Source organism: Microtus ochrogaster, unplaced genomic scaffold (assembly GCF_000317375.1).
Source record: "Microtus ochrogaster isolate Prairie Vole_2 unplaced genomic scaffold, MicOch1.0 UNK81, whole genome shotgun sequence".
Classification (NCBI taxonomy): Eukaryota; Metazoa; Chordata; class Mammalia; order Rodentia; family Cricetidae; genus Microtus; species Microtus ochrogaster.
Window position 1 is genome coordinate 1,881 of NW_004949179.1, and position 12,680 is coordinate 14,560.

General features: G+C 40.3%; 1 protein-coding gene across 1 annotated transcript; it reads left to right on the forward strand.

The window, feature by feature from the left end:
• Nucleotides 1-1,502: 1,502 nt before the first annotated feature.
• Nucleotides 1,503-5,726, forward strand: LOC113455664 (zinc finger protein 120-like; the record flags this gene model as incomplete). Its single annotated transcript, XM_026777711.1, has 4 exons — nt 1,503-1,628; nt 3,610-3,736; nt 3,931-3,991; nt 5,531-5,726. Coding segments are annotated over exons 1-4 (510 nt in total), but the record flags the coding sequence as incomplete, so codon positions are not given.
• Between the last annotated feature and the right edge of the window lie 6,954 nt (nt 5,727-12,680).

The following is a 12,680-nucleotide window of genomic DNA, read 5'->3' on the forward strand; positions in this document are numbered from 1 at the left end:
GTCTACCTTCATACGTTACTTTTTTCTTTGTAGCTCTTAGTATTCTTTCTTTGCTCTATAAATTTAGTGTATTGATTATTATGTGGTGAGGGATCTTTTTTGGATCCAGTCTATTTGATGTTCTGTAGGCTTCGTGTATACATAGGCATATTATAGGCATATCTTTCTTTAAGTTGGGAAAGTTTTCTTCTATAATTTTGTTTAATATATTTTCTGTGCTTTTGAGTTGAATTCTCCTTCTTCTATACTACTATTCTTAGATTTGGCCTTATCATGGTGTCACATATTTCCTGGGACACCATTGAGGGTTGAAGGCTGAAGAGTGGTCATGCCGAGACCCCAAAGAAGACTCTGGCTGAATGAGTGCCCCTTGGGGTGTGAGAGGCAGGGGAGCTTGAAGGCTTGAGAGGAGAGGAAGAGGTGGGAGGCAGGAAAGAAGGGCCTTGAAAGCCTAGCTAAGTAGTTCGAGTGCTCTCCTAAAGACCTGCAAGCCCTCCGAGGCGGTGAAGCAGCTTAAACATTAGAAAAACAGCCATGGCTGCAGTATAGGTGTGAGTGTAGAGAGCAGCAGCCAGGAAGGGGGAGAGTTTTCCACCTGTTTTACAGAGCTACAGTGTGAGTTCATTAAACCCTGACCCACCAAACTGGAAGAGTCTGATTCGCTTGGTCAAGCACTAGTACAAACAGGTCAGCCAGACCCTGCTTTGGCCAATGTGATTGTTGTTTTACCAGCAAGTTAGGATACCATCTTTGCCAACTGTCCTGAACCCCCAAATCCTCCCATGCTCGGGGCTGGACCTCTGGAGGGAAGCTGCTGCTCATTTAGCCATGGGTCTTCTGATTGATTGCATTCCCGTACTTGTATATTTGGGTCAGGCCTATAGAGCCTCTGAGCATCAGAGCAATGTGTGGCTTGTTCTGACCTCACACTGGTCAAAGAATTCAGTGGCAGCCAAGTTTTCCCAAGAAGCATGGATGGAAGTTAAAGTTGCATGCCACAGGTTACCGGTACAGCTGTATGGACATCATGTTGTCTCTCAGAAGGCAACAGGAAGCTGTGGCTGAGACTCAAATCATCATGAGTGGCTGAGGCCTAGGCGACTGGGGAGCTCTGATTTGAATTTCTGCAAGTCACATGACTCCCTCAAGCACCACCCCTCCCCCTCCTTACCATCTCTGCCTACTACTCAACCTACCTCCCCATCCCACAGCCAGTCTTCCTCAGACATGGCAATCCATGGCACAGGGCTCATAGCTAGCCTGCAGAGGGTCCTATCAGCCAGGAGTTACATTGCTGTCCAAACACAGGACACCATGTGTACCACTCTGCCTGCTGCTGAGTCTAGCAAGCCTACCTAGAAGTCAGAGGCTCTCTCTTTCAAGTTCTGTTTCATAACCATGTTGCCCAGCTGCAATCCAAGCAGTCCATGAGACACACTGGGCCCCTCTGCCTCACCAAGGTCACCTGACATCTCCACTCTCCCCATCTGTGTGAAAGAAAAATGAAGCCAAAAGCATCCTTGCCCCCAAAGTACACCCTGGAGCTTCTCACGGTGTACGCCTGGGAGCAGGGCAGCGGCATGGAGGATTTTGACACTGCCGAAGGCTTCCGGACCATCCTGGACCTGGTCATCAAATACCAGCATCTCTGCATCTTCTAGACAGTCAACTACAATTTCGAAGATGAGCTGATAAGAACGTTCTTACTGACCTAGATCCAGAAAAAAGACGTGCCTGTGCCCCAGTCCCCCACCCTGTTCTGAATTAACCCTATTCCCTTCTGTGCTATTTCTTCCATGATCTGGATTCTTCTCCCCAAGTTCTTGTTCATTCCCAGTGTGAAATTGAGGGAGAAGCTGCCAGATGAGTAAGAAAACCCAACCTAGGGAGTGGAAGGGCCTGGCCAGCCAAAATGGATGCAGAAGGGGAGGAGGGGGGCAGGCAGAGGGCACCCTCACTGCTTTCTTTCTTCTGTTATGTGGAAATGTGAAATGTATGTGTTAGCCAATCTGAGAGGGGTCTGAAGTGGCAGGATATCCCTAAGAAACAGCATTGCCATTTCCAGGCTCAAGTGCGCACGCACACACACACACACACACACACACACACACACACACACGATTAAAGGTGGTCCAACATTCCTGGCTTTTTGTTTTTATATTGTTGTAAGATGGTTTTGTTCCTGTCAAGCATATGGTGTTGTACTGAGTTACACCCATATCTTGAATTTTAAAATTTGACAGAGGATTTCATTATGTTTCCCAGGATGGCATGTGTTCATGACATTAATACCGCCGGTGCCTTCTGAGTCATTGGATTACAGGTATATAACCTTCTTCCTACCTGTTTTGTTTCTTTTGAATTTTTATTTTAAAAAAGAATATTTTTGTAGTAGTAGGAGGGTGGCCCTTTGTTCCCTTCTTGGTGATGAGGATGGGATTGCTTGTCATCTCAGCTAGCTTACACCTGAAATAATCACACAGAAACTGTATTAATTTAAACACTGCCTGGCCCATTATCTATAGCCTCGTATTGGCTAACTCTCACATCTTGATTTAACCCATTTTTAGTAATCTGTATATCACCACGAGGTTGTGGCTTACTGGGAAAGATGCATCATGTCTGATATTGACAGCTCCATGGTGGTTCTCTCTGACTCTGCTTTCTTCCTTCCAAAATTCAGTTCTGTCTACTCTGCCTACCTCTAAGTATTTTACTTGTATGCATGGATATGTACCATATGAGTACCTGATCTTTACATTGATCAAAAGATGGTATTAGAAACCCTAAGCTGGGAGCAATGGATAGTTATGATCTCCCATGTAAGTCCTTGAGCTCACCTGTATGCAAGACCAAGAGGAGTATTTACTGTTGATCCATCTTTTCCTGCTCTGTGTTGATTATTTATAATCAGCATATTAATTATTATTGTTTTCATTTGTCCATTTATAACTTTTTAAACACACAGTGCCTTTTAGTAAAATCTTTTTTATGTTGCAGTTTAGATTGGGGCACTTCAGGTTTCTGGTAGATGAATAAAGAGTTAATGCATAACTCTTTGTAGAAACTTCAGCAAAAACCTATGAGTTATTTCTATCTTTTATGTTTGATTGATATTTTTCATGTGAAACAGGTATTTAATATGTATTTCTGGCTGACCTAGAAGTGATTGCATGGATTAGGCTGGTATTGGACTCAGAGGCAGATAGATATACATGCCTCTGCCTTCTGAGTACAAGGATTAGAGGTATGATTCAATACATCTGGCTTTTTCATCTTATTTTTCCTTTTTGTAGTTAGGAATTAATCATTCATACTATTTCTCTTATCTATACTCTGTACTGTTGATCTGCTTATGCATCTTTCATTGTTGTTTAGAAGGCATTTCTCTTGCAAGGTGATATCCCATTCAAAGAGTTCAGAAATGACCGAGGTGAACCTCCTATTCAGTTTGCTTCTAAAGTGACTTGGTGATTAAATTATGATGTCTATGTCATGGAATAAGTATGGGGAGCACCAGAATTCTATGACTATACTGTCAAAGGAGTATACATTTATAATGTTGTCAAAATCATGCTTTTGCTTGTACACATATATGGGACATTTTAGAATGCAGTGATCTATGATGATGTGCATGTCAACTTCACTTGGGAAGAATGGACTTTGCTGGATCCTTCCCAGAAGAGTCTCTACAAAGATGTGATGCTGGAGACCTACAGAAACCTCACTACTATAGGTAAGACTGAATTATCTTTTATGTTTCAATAAGGGGACAGCTGTTCATTGGTTAATGATGCTCTTTTGTAATATGATTGAGAAAGAAGAATAGGTAAATAAGTCAAGCATGGTTGTAAGGTTTGCTTCAAATTGTAACTAAATTTTTTATAATTTTTAATATATAACAAACATTTTTCTGGCACTATATTTTAGGATACAGTTGGGAAGACCATAATATTGATGAACATTGTCAAAGTTCTAGAAGACATGAAAGGTAATTTTCATGTATAAGCTGGTACAAATGTACTTCTGAAGAATTTGTAATGTATCCAAATGTTTTACACAAAAAAAACAGTGCAAATAATAAATATGCATATTCTCACAAAATCATATACCTTAATTTCAAATAGGAGAACTGTATTTGCAAGTCATTCTTTTAAGAAAGAAGTCAAGGAAGCAATGTCTTAACCTATATTACCATTTGAATCATGATATTATGAGAGCTATTCTGTGAAATTGTCAATTTATTTATTTCATATTACTCATATTATAGAAGATATACATGTTGAAAAGGTGATAAGTATATCTGTAAACCTCTGTATTACACTAATAGTCTATAGAAAGGGTAGTTTAACACATATACTTGTGACTTTTAAGTTTAGTGAGTGGGCAATTAGAGTCATGAATCAAGGGGAAGCTGTTGTAGAGAGGCCTTAAGCATGATACCACAAGTCTATGAGGGCAGAAATTCAAACTGTGAACTCAATGTGGAAGCCTTATATTTGTTATTCTTCCTTTACTAGGTATATCATATGTTACTCTGGATACAAGCCACATGAGCATAGGGATGTGAAAAGATATGACATACCTCTCTCTCAGAACAAATAGAATATATGTAGTAATCCCCATGTTGAGTATACTTGTTGAAGTTGATGTACAAGTATACAAGTAATTGGTTTTCTAGTCTCATTGTTAATATATCAACAAGCTTACATTTCAGAAAAGCACCATGGGTACTAGGACTGTGTAAATACTTCTCTTTGTCCTAGTACACTTAACAAATGTAGTTTCACTCACAGTATAGGAAACTTTATAAATGCAATAATGTCAGGGACCCTTGTCCCAAAGATGATAGCAGGGACCATTGTCCCAAGAATGTTTGCAGAAAGCCCCACCTTGAGAGCTGTTTGCTGACAGAACCTGCCTCACATTCCAACTATCTTGATAGCAGGAACCATTGTCCTAAGAATCTTTGCAGGGAGTCCCCACGTCCCAATCACTTTGAGAGCTGTTTGACCAGGTGTGTTGACTAGTGACTTTTGCTACCCTGGAAAAACCCCCCACCCCAACCCAAATTCCTCATCCAAGGGCTATATGAGCCACAACCATTACACTAATAAACTGAGACTTTGATAATAGATCTTGCTTGGTCTCGTTCCTCTCTCTCGCTCATGTTCTTTCAGGTAGTGCCTCTTCAGACTCTGGAATAACTGGACCTGCTGGACGGGTACACAATAAGAGTGGTAAAGCTCTGAGCTTTTTCAGTTCTCTTCAAATACATGAAATTTTTCATATAGAAAAAAAGATTCTGTAAATGTGAACCATGTAATAAAGGCTGTTATCAGTTACCTTCAAAGATGAAAAGAAAGCCTTAATAAAGGGGAAAAACAAGATTATAAACATGGTGCTAAAACTTTAACATATAATACCTCTTTAAAATATGACTAAAATGTAAAATTAACTTATACAGATAAAAATATTCAACAATGTATTAAATATAGTAATGCTTTCACATGTACCATTATTATTGCAGGCATGAAAAAAGTCAAACTGGAGAGAAAACTTCTGTATATACTCAATGTGTTAAAGACTTTGCATGTGACAGTCATCTTCACAGGCATGAAAAAACACATACTAGATTGAAACCCTATGAAGGAAATGAGTGTGGTAAAGCCTTTTCATATCACAGTCATCTTCAAATTCATAAAAGAACATACACTGGAGAGAAACCCTATGTATGTAATCAGTGTGGTAAAACCTTTGCATGTCACAGTCATCTACAAAATCATGAAAGAACCCATACTGGAGAGAGCCCTATGAATGTAATCAATGTGGTAAAGCCATTGCATGTCACAGTAATCTCTGAAAACATAAAAGAACCCATATTGGAGAGAAACATTATGTATGTAATTGATGTGGTAAAAGCTTTGTTTATCATAGTCATCTTCAAAGACATGAATTAACACATACTGGAGAGAAACCCTATAAATGTAATGAGTGTGGTAAAACTGTTGCACTTCACAGTACACATAAAAGATAAAAGATCACACAATGGAGATAAACTCTGAATGTAATCAGTGTGGTAAAGCATTTGCATGTATGAATAATTTAAATCATGAGAAAAAATCATACTGCAGAGAAACCCTTTGAATGTATTCAGTGTGGTAAAATTTTGTACTTTATATACAACTTTATAAGTTGTAAAACTTTTTCTGCACAACAATGTTAAAAATCTTACATCTTAAATTGTATCATATTACAATAGACACTGACTACCTGAAAAAAATACTGAGAACTTCTTATTATAAAGTATTTGGTAAGATCTTTAGCCAAAACACTTATAATCAGCTACACAATAATTTGGGATTCCCCTCTGTATGCTGTGAATGTATTTTGTTACCATTGTTTAATAAAGAAGCTGCTTTGGGTCTATGGCACAGCAGAATAGAGCAAGGTAGGAATTCCAAGCAGAGACAGAGGAGAAAAGAAAGTGGAGTCAGACTCCATGTATCTGCTGAAGGAGACAGATGCCCTGGAACCTTACTGGTAAATCACAAGTTTTGTGGTAAAATACAAAATAATAGAAATTGGTTAATTTAAGATGTCAGAGTTAGTTAATAAGAATCCTGAGCTAATAGACCAAGCAGTGTTTTAATTAATATAGTTTCTGTGTGATTATTTTGGGTCTGGGCAGCCAGAAATGAACAAGAATCCTCCGCCTACAACACAAGACTATTTCTTCTATAGAAATAAATTTCACAGTGTTAACAATCTTTTCAAGCATTATGATGTCTTTTTTATACTGTTTGTACTTACAAACTCATGGTAAAATTAATTTATGAATTTATGAAGCCCTATGTGTAGGATAAATGGACCAGCTAAAGAAACACATCCTGACTCTGAAACCAGAGCCACTGAAATATATAATTTTGACTCTGAAACTGGAGCTAAAGAAATACATCCTGACTCTAAAACCAAGACAAGGAAACAGACTTTGATCCTGAATCCAGAGCCAATGAAAGAAACACACCTGACTCTGAAACCAGACTCAAAGGATTTTAAGGGGCCAGTAAAAGAACACACTTTGGCCCTGAAACATGAGCCAAAGAAACACATTCTACCCTTGAGCAACTGAGCACAAAACCAACTAATTCCTTAGCTTGAGTGAGATCTACCAACCCCTAAGCATGAAATCCAGCCAATCTCTGCGTTGTTCAAGATCAGAGATTAACATCTATCCAATTCTCACCCTGAGAATTTTCTTCCTGGGAAAACTCTGCAGTAAATAAAACAGTAGCATAAGCAAACCCATAACAATAAATATTATCCCCATACCGCCAATGGTATGGGACAAACTTTGTATCCAGGCTTTAGGGTCTAACCCCTCTAGTTTCTCAGCAATCTGCTGAGCAATGTCAGCATCTGTCATCTCTGGAAACCTCTGCATGAATGTAGACTTAATATTAAAATGTAATTTCAATTTTCTGTCTTACAGAATCATTGTCCAAAAAATAATTTTGCATCTTCTTCCAGGCCAATACAGATTCATTAAAAGCTAAATTAGTAACACAAAAAGTAGTGGAATTTTAATCACAACGTAATCTTTGTTCATTTTTTAGCACCTTTTCTCCCAACCAAGATACTGTCTGCTTTAAGGCATCAACTCTAGCTTGCAGGGACCAAAGTTCATGAGAATCTTTATGCCAAGCTTCAACATAATGCTTAGTCTGTAATGAATTGTGCAAGGCTATTCCAAACACCATGGCTAGCGTCACAACTAAAATTAGACTTAATAATACAGCAACAGCCGTTCCAATAAATCGTTTACTAAGAGCAAGCAACTTCTTAAAAAACTCTACTGTTAACTGATTTAGAGGATTAGATGACCAAGGTCTATTTAACTTTACAGGTAACCAAACATAGGGTTGTCGCTTCACAATCATGATGGATTGACCATTTAAAGGAATAGAATTATTTAAGCTAGTGTATAAGGTACAGTTGATACAAGAAATATTTTCAGAAAAAAACAAAGTTCCCAATAAGGCAAAGGAATACAGGCTGTAACATTCCAGCTTTTATACATAGTAAAATTATACACAGAAGCATTGGAAGCAGTTCTGGAAAACGATCCATTATAGAGGTGCACAGTCTTTTTTAATATTTATTTATTATGTGTACAATATTCTGTCTGTGTGTATGCCTGCAGGCCAGAAGAGGGCACCAGACCCCATTACAGATGGTCGTGAGCCACCATGTGGTTGCTGGGAATTGAACTCAGGACCTTTGGAAGAGCAGGCAATGCTCTTAACCTCTGAGCCATCTCTCCAGCCCCATTGTCTCTGGGTTTTTAATCAATCATGGGGTATCAGGTGGCAGTATTGTGATACCCTTCCAGAGAGACTCTTGTAAAGACCAAACTCTCAGAGGTATACAGAAAAGGAATTCCTTTACTCTTGTCTGAGAAGAACTAAAATGTCCAAAGTCCATAAGACATTCTTAATAAGCTCGCAATAGTCCTCGTCTATTAGATGTTTTACTTTTACCTCTACAGTTGGTCTCCAGAATGATGAACCCACAACCAACTTTCACACCCTTTTACAGCTGTTTTATCAGCAAAAAAAGTCAGCATGATGCCATTCCCATGTATCTTCTGAATAGAGAGAAAAAAGGTATTTAGAATAATTTAATTTGAATGTTAAAACAATAAATGCCCTGTCCTTCTTTGCTGTGGGGAGTTGTTCCAGGAGCCAAGGCCTGATGTCTCACATCTGGACAACATCTTTTTATCAAGAAGAAAATATTAGTGAGATTTGCTTACTAAATAACATCTCATATAGACTTATATCTAGTGTCTGTGGAGTGCTATCCCTTGTGGTGTTACCAATTCTTTTAGTCTTTGATTAAATTTTCTCCTTGAGTACTGAAGAACAATGCAGGTTGCCAAAATTAATCTTTCTTTCTCTGTTGTCAAGGTCTAAATTTTCTCCTTGAGTACTGAAGAACAATGCAGGTTGCCAAAATTAATCTTTCTTTCTCTGTTGTCAAGGCCAGTTGGGCAACTAGTCCTCAGAAATCACTTGGGCTTGGAAGGGATCCCAGAATCTTCAAGTCTCTCTTTTATCATGTGTCTATGAATGTGAGAATAATGCAAAGGCTTTGCTTTATGTACTGTGGCTTCCTTTGAAGCCTTGAGGAAATATTTCCCACATTGATCCTCCATTTTGACTTGATAATGTTTCAGATTCATTGAGTGGGTTCTTCATGGCTTCCATGAACTGAACAATAAGTGATCAATGGCCCTTGTTCCTAGGGACCTCATTGACCTTGTATGGAAAGGAGAGAAATATTCCCCCTTTTGGTCCTTCTAACCACATTAGAATAGGGTCTAAGAATGATTTTTTTTATTAAAAATTTCCACCTCTTCCCCACCTCCCTTTTTCCCCCCTCCCCCCACTCCTTTCCCCCTCTCTCTCCAGTCCAAAGAGCAGTCAGGGTTCCCTGCCCTGTGGGAAGTCCAAGGTCCTCCCCCCTCCATCCAGCTCTAGGAAGGTGAGCACCCAAACAGGCTAGGCTCCCACAAAGCCAGTTCATGCAGTAGGATCAAAACCCAGTGCCATTGTCCTTGGCTTCTCATTAGCCCTCATTGTCCACCATGTTCAGAAAGTCTGGTTTTATCCCATGCTTTTACAGTCCCAGTCCAGCTGGCCTTGGTGAACTCCCAATAGATCAGCTCCACTGTCTCAGTGGATGGGTGCACCCCTCATGGTTGTGACTTCCTTGCTCATGTTCTCCCTCCTTCTGCTCCTCATTTGGACCTTGGGAGCTCAGTCTGGTTCTTCAATATGGGTCTCTCTCTCTCTCTAACTCCATCCATTGCCAGTTTCAGGACAACCAAAACTATACAAAGAGAAACCCTGTTTAGGGTGGGAGGTGGGGAGGAACCATAGTGGAACTGGACAGTAGCATGAGTGTTTGCTTCTATCATGTATGGGGTCATAAATTCAATCCCAAGACCATAAAAAAGCACATATTATTACATCACAAATGTGTTTTATTACCATTTCAGCAACTAAATTTCAAGGCAGTTTTTCTTTTATGATATGTATTTTAGACATTTAAAAAATTCTGATAAGTGTCTTTACCAAACTCTACAATGGCTATACTACACATAATGTACAAAAGGACAAAGACTCTCTTACTTAAAATGCATCATTTAAGAAAACATGTAGAACATTCTCTCTGAATTATCAGCATTTTGGCAACAGGCAATTACATTCAGTTTGCCAGAGAAATAACAATCCCACACCAGATTGGAATTATGATTAATAGAATGGTTATTTATTTAAAGGGGAAAACTTACAGATCACTGACCCAGACAACAGCCCTCTGCACAATCAGGAAAGGAGCCTAGTCACCGGAAGCAGAGCCGGAAGCCAGAGAGAGAGGACAGGGAAATGGCCACTTTTATAAGGGGAGAGAGACCACACCCCAATGGGCTGGTATCTCAGCGGCTATTGGCTGAAGGAGTGGAAGGAGCTCCCACAACACCTCCCCCTTTTGTTTACGTAAGAGAGTTCTAAACCTACTATGAAATTATATACAATCAGCACAAATATCCTAATCTAACTAGCTTAAGTCTTATATAATAAATAGCTTGGCCAAGTCATGAGTGGAAAGTAACTACATTTATATAGTTTTCAACCCCATCGAAGATCTGAGAAGGGAAATAATATTACCTGAGTAATTAAGAAGTGCAATCAAACAACTTCCAAAACATGCAACAAATCACAGAGACAACTAGCTACATGGGCAATCACCCAAGGTCACGTTTGCAGTGTTGAAGCAACCAACTTTGGCTAAGGCCTAACATAACTGTCATACCATTTTCAAAGGCAAGAAACTTGTCAAAACTATCTTACCCTGTCTTGGCAGGACATGACAGTGTAGGGGAAGCCCCAGCCAATCACCTTGCTTATAGGGCGGGGTCCCCTGAGGATATTTTTTACTAATAAATATTGCTGGTGTGCTCCCCCCCCCTTCCCTTCTGCTTTCCTGTTCTCCTCAGGAACTTCGATTCTGTAAGTCATTCCCTAATTAAAGCTGAATATTTTATTATAATTTATGTCTGCCGTTCATTTACGCCGCTACATTTTGGCACTCTAACGTCAGGCTCTTTGCCTCCGCCCCTGCGTGGCCTGGGGAGCAGGCTTGAATTTTAGTTTGAGAGAGCTGCACCCCCCCTATCTGCAGCTCTCTGCCTGGGTCCTAAATACACAGCGTGCTCCCGGCCCAGTTGCCAGGTGCCCTGCTGTTTTTTAGTACACAGCTGTGGCTCAGAGGCTCAAGCCATTTTAACAGCGCTTGCAACAGAGCGCATGACAGACGTGACTCAGGCCCCAGCATGTTAGAGTTTGCTGTACAGCCGCAGCTTGGCAGCTCGGTGACTCTCACGCCATAGACTGTGGCCCCGCCCAGCCCGAGTAAGCCAGAGCACGTTAACCCCTCCCTGTGTCTTAGCTGAGTTTGCAGCAGTACAGCCACTGCCTGAATAAGTGGAACACTGCTGCCTGAATAAGCGGAAGTTTAGGTGCCTACAGCTTTGTAGCACCAGGGCAGTTCCATTTATGCCACCACAGTGGCAGACTTGGCCTGATGCTCCCGCCATCAAAGGCTGAACAGCACACCAGCCCGCAATCGTGGAAGTAATACAAAGAAACCAGGGACTGCTTCTACGGCCACTCTAAACCCTGAGGTGGAACCATCCACGCCTAACTCAAGACTGAGTCTGGCCTTGGCTCTGCCGGATTTCCTGGCCCTCCCCCCTGCTATTCACAGTTAAAAAAGCTCTACCTAAAGCTCTACCTGCCTTTCTGGTAATAACAACAGAGAAAGCGACTGGTTCCAGAAACCCCAGGGTCATCAAAGAAGATATGTGAGAGCCTGTCCGTATGAATGATCTGAAAGAAATTAAACAGGCTGTTATGAATTTTGGGATGCATGCCTCTTTGTTAAAGAGATGCTAAACATCATGGTCTGGAACAAAAAAAGGCCACACCCTTTGACTGGCTGCAATTGGCTTCTGTGGTCCTTGAGAGTGGACCACAACTGAACTGAAAATGCGTATTCAGGCAAGAGGCTAGACTTTTAGAACAGCAGGAAAGAGCAAAGGGAATTGAGATTTCCCTAGATCAAATCCTAGGTGAAGGGCTCTTTTCCGACCCTCAGGAACAAGCTAATTATGATGAACACATCCTATCCATATGTACTACAGCGGCCTTAAGGGCCTGGGACAGGGTGCAGGACCCAAGACAGAGAATGGAATCATATGTCAGAGTTAAACAGGGTCAGAGAGAACCCTTTAGTGACTTTTTACAAAGACTAACTAAAGCTGTACAAATAGGGATATCTGACCCAGAAGCAAGATGTATAATGATTGAGTCTTTGACTTATGAAAATGAAAATGTGGAATGCAAAAGGATCTTGGGGCCTTTAAAGATCAGATCAGCGCCCTTGGAAGAATGGGTCTTGCATACACTCAATGTTGATACATTTGACTATGGCACTGAAGCATTGGTAGAAGAAGCAATTTCCAATGGTAAAAGAAGGCATCAGAATACTAAATGTTTTAATTGTGGCAAAATGAGTCATATGAAAAGGAATTGTAGACAATGGATTTCCAGAAA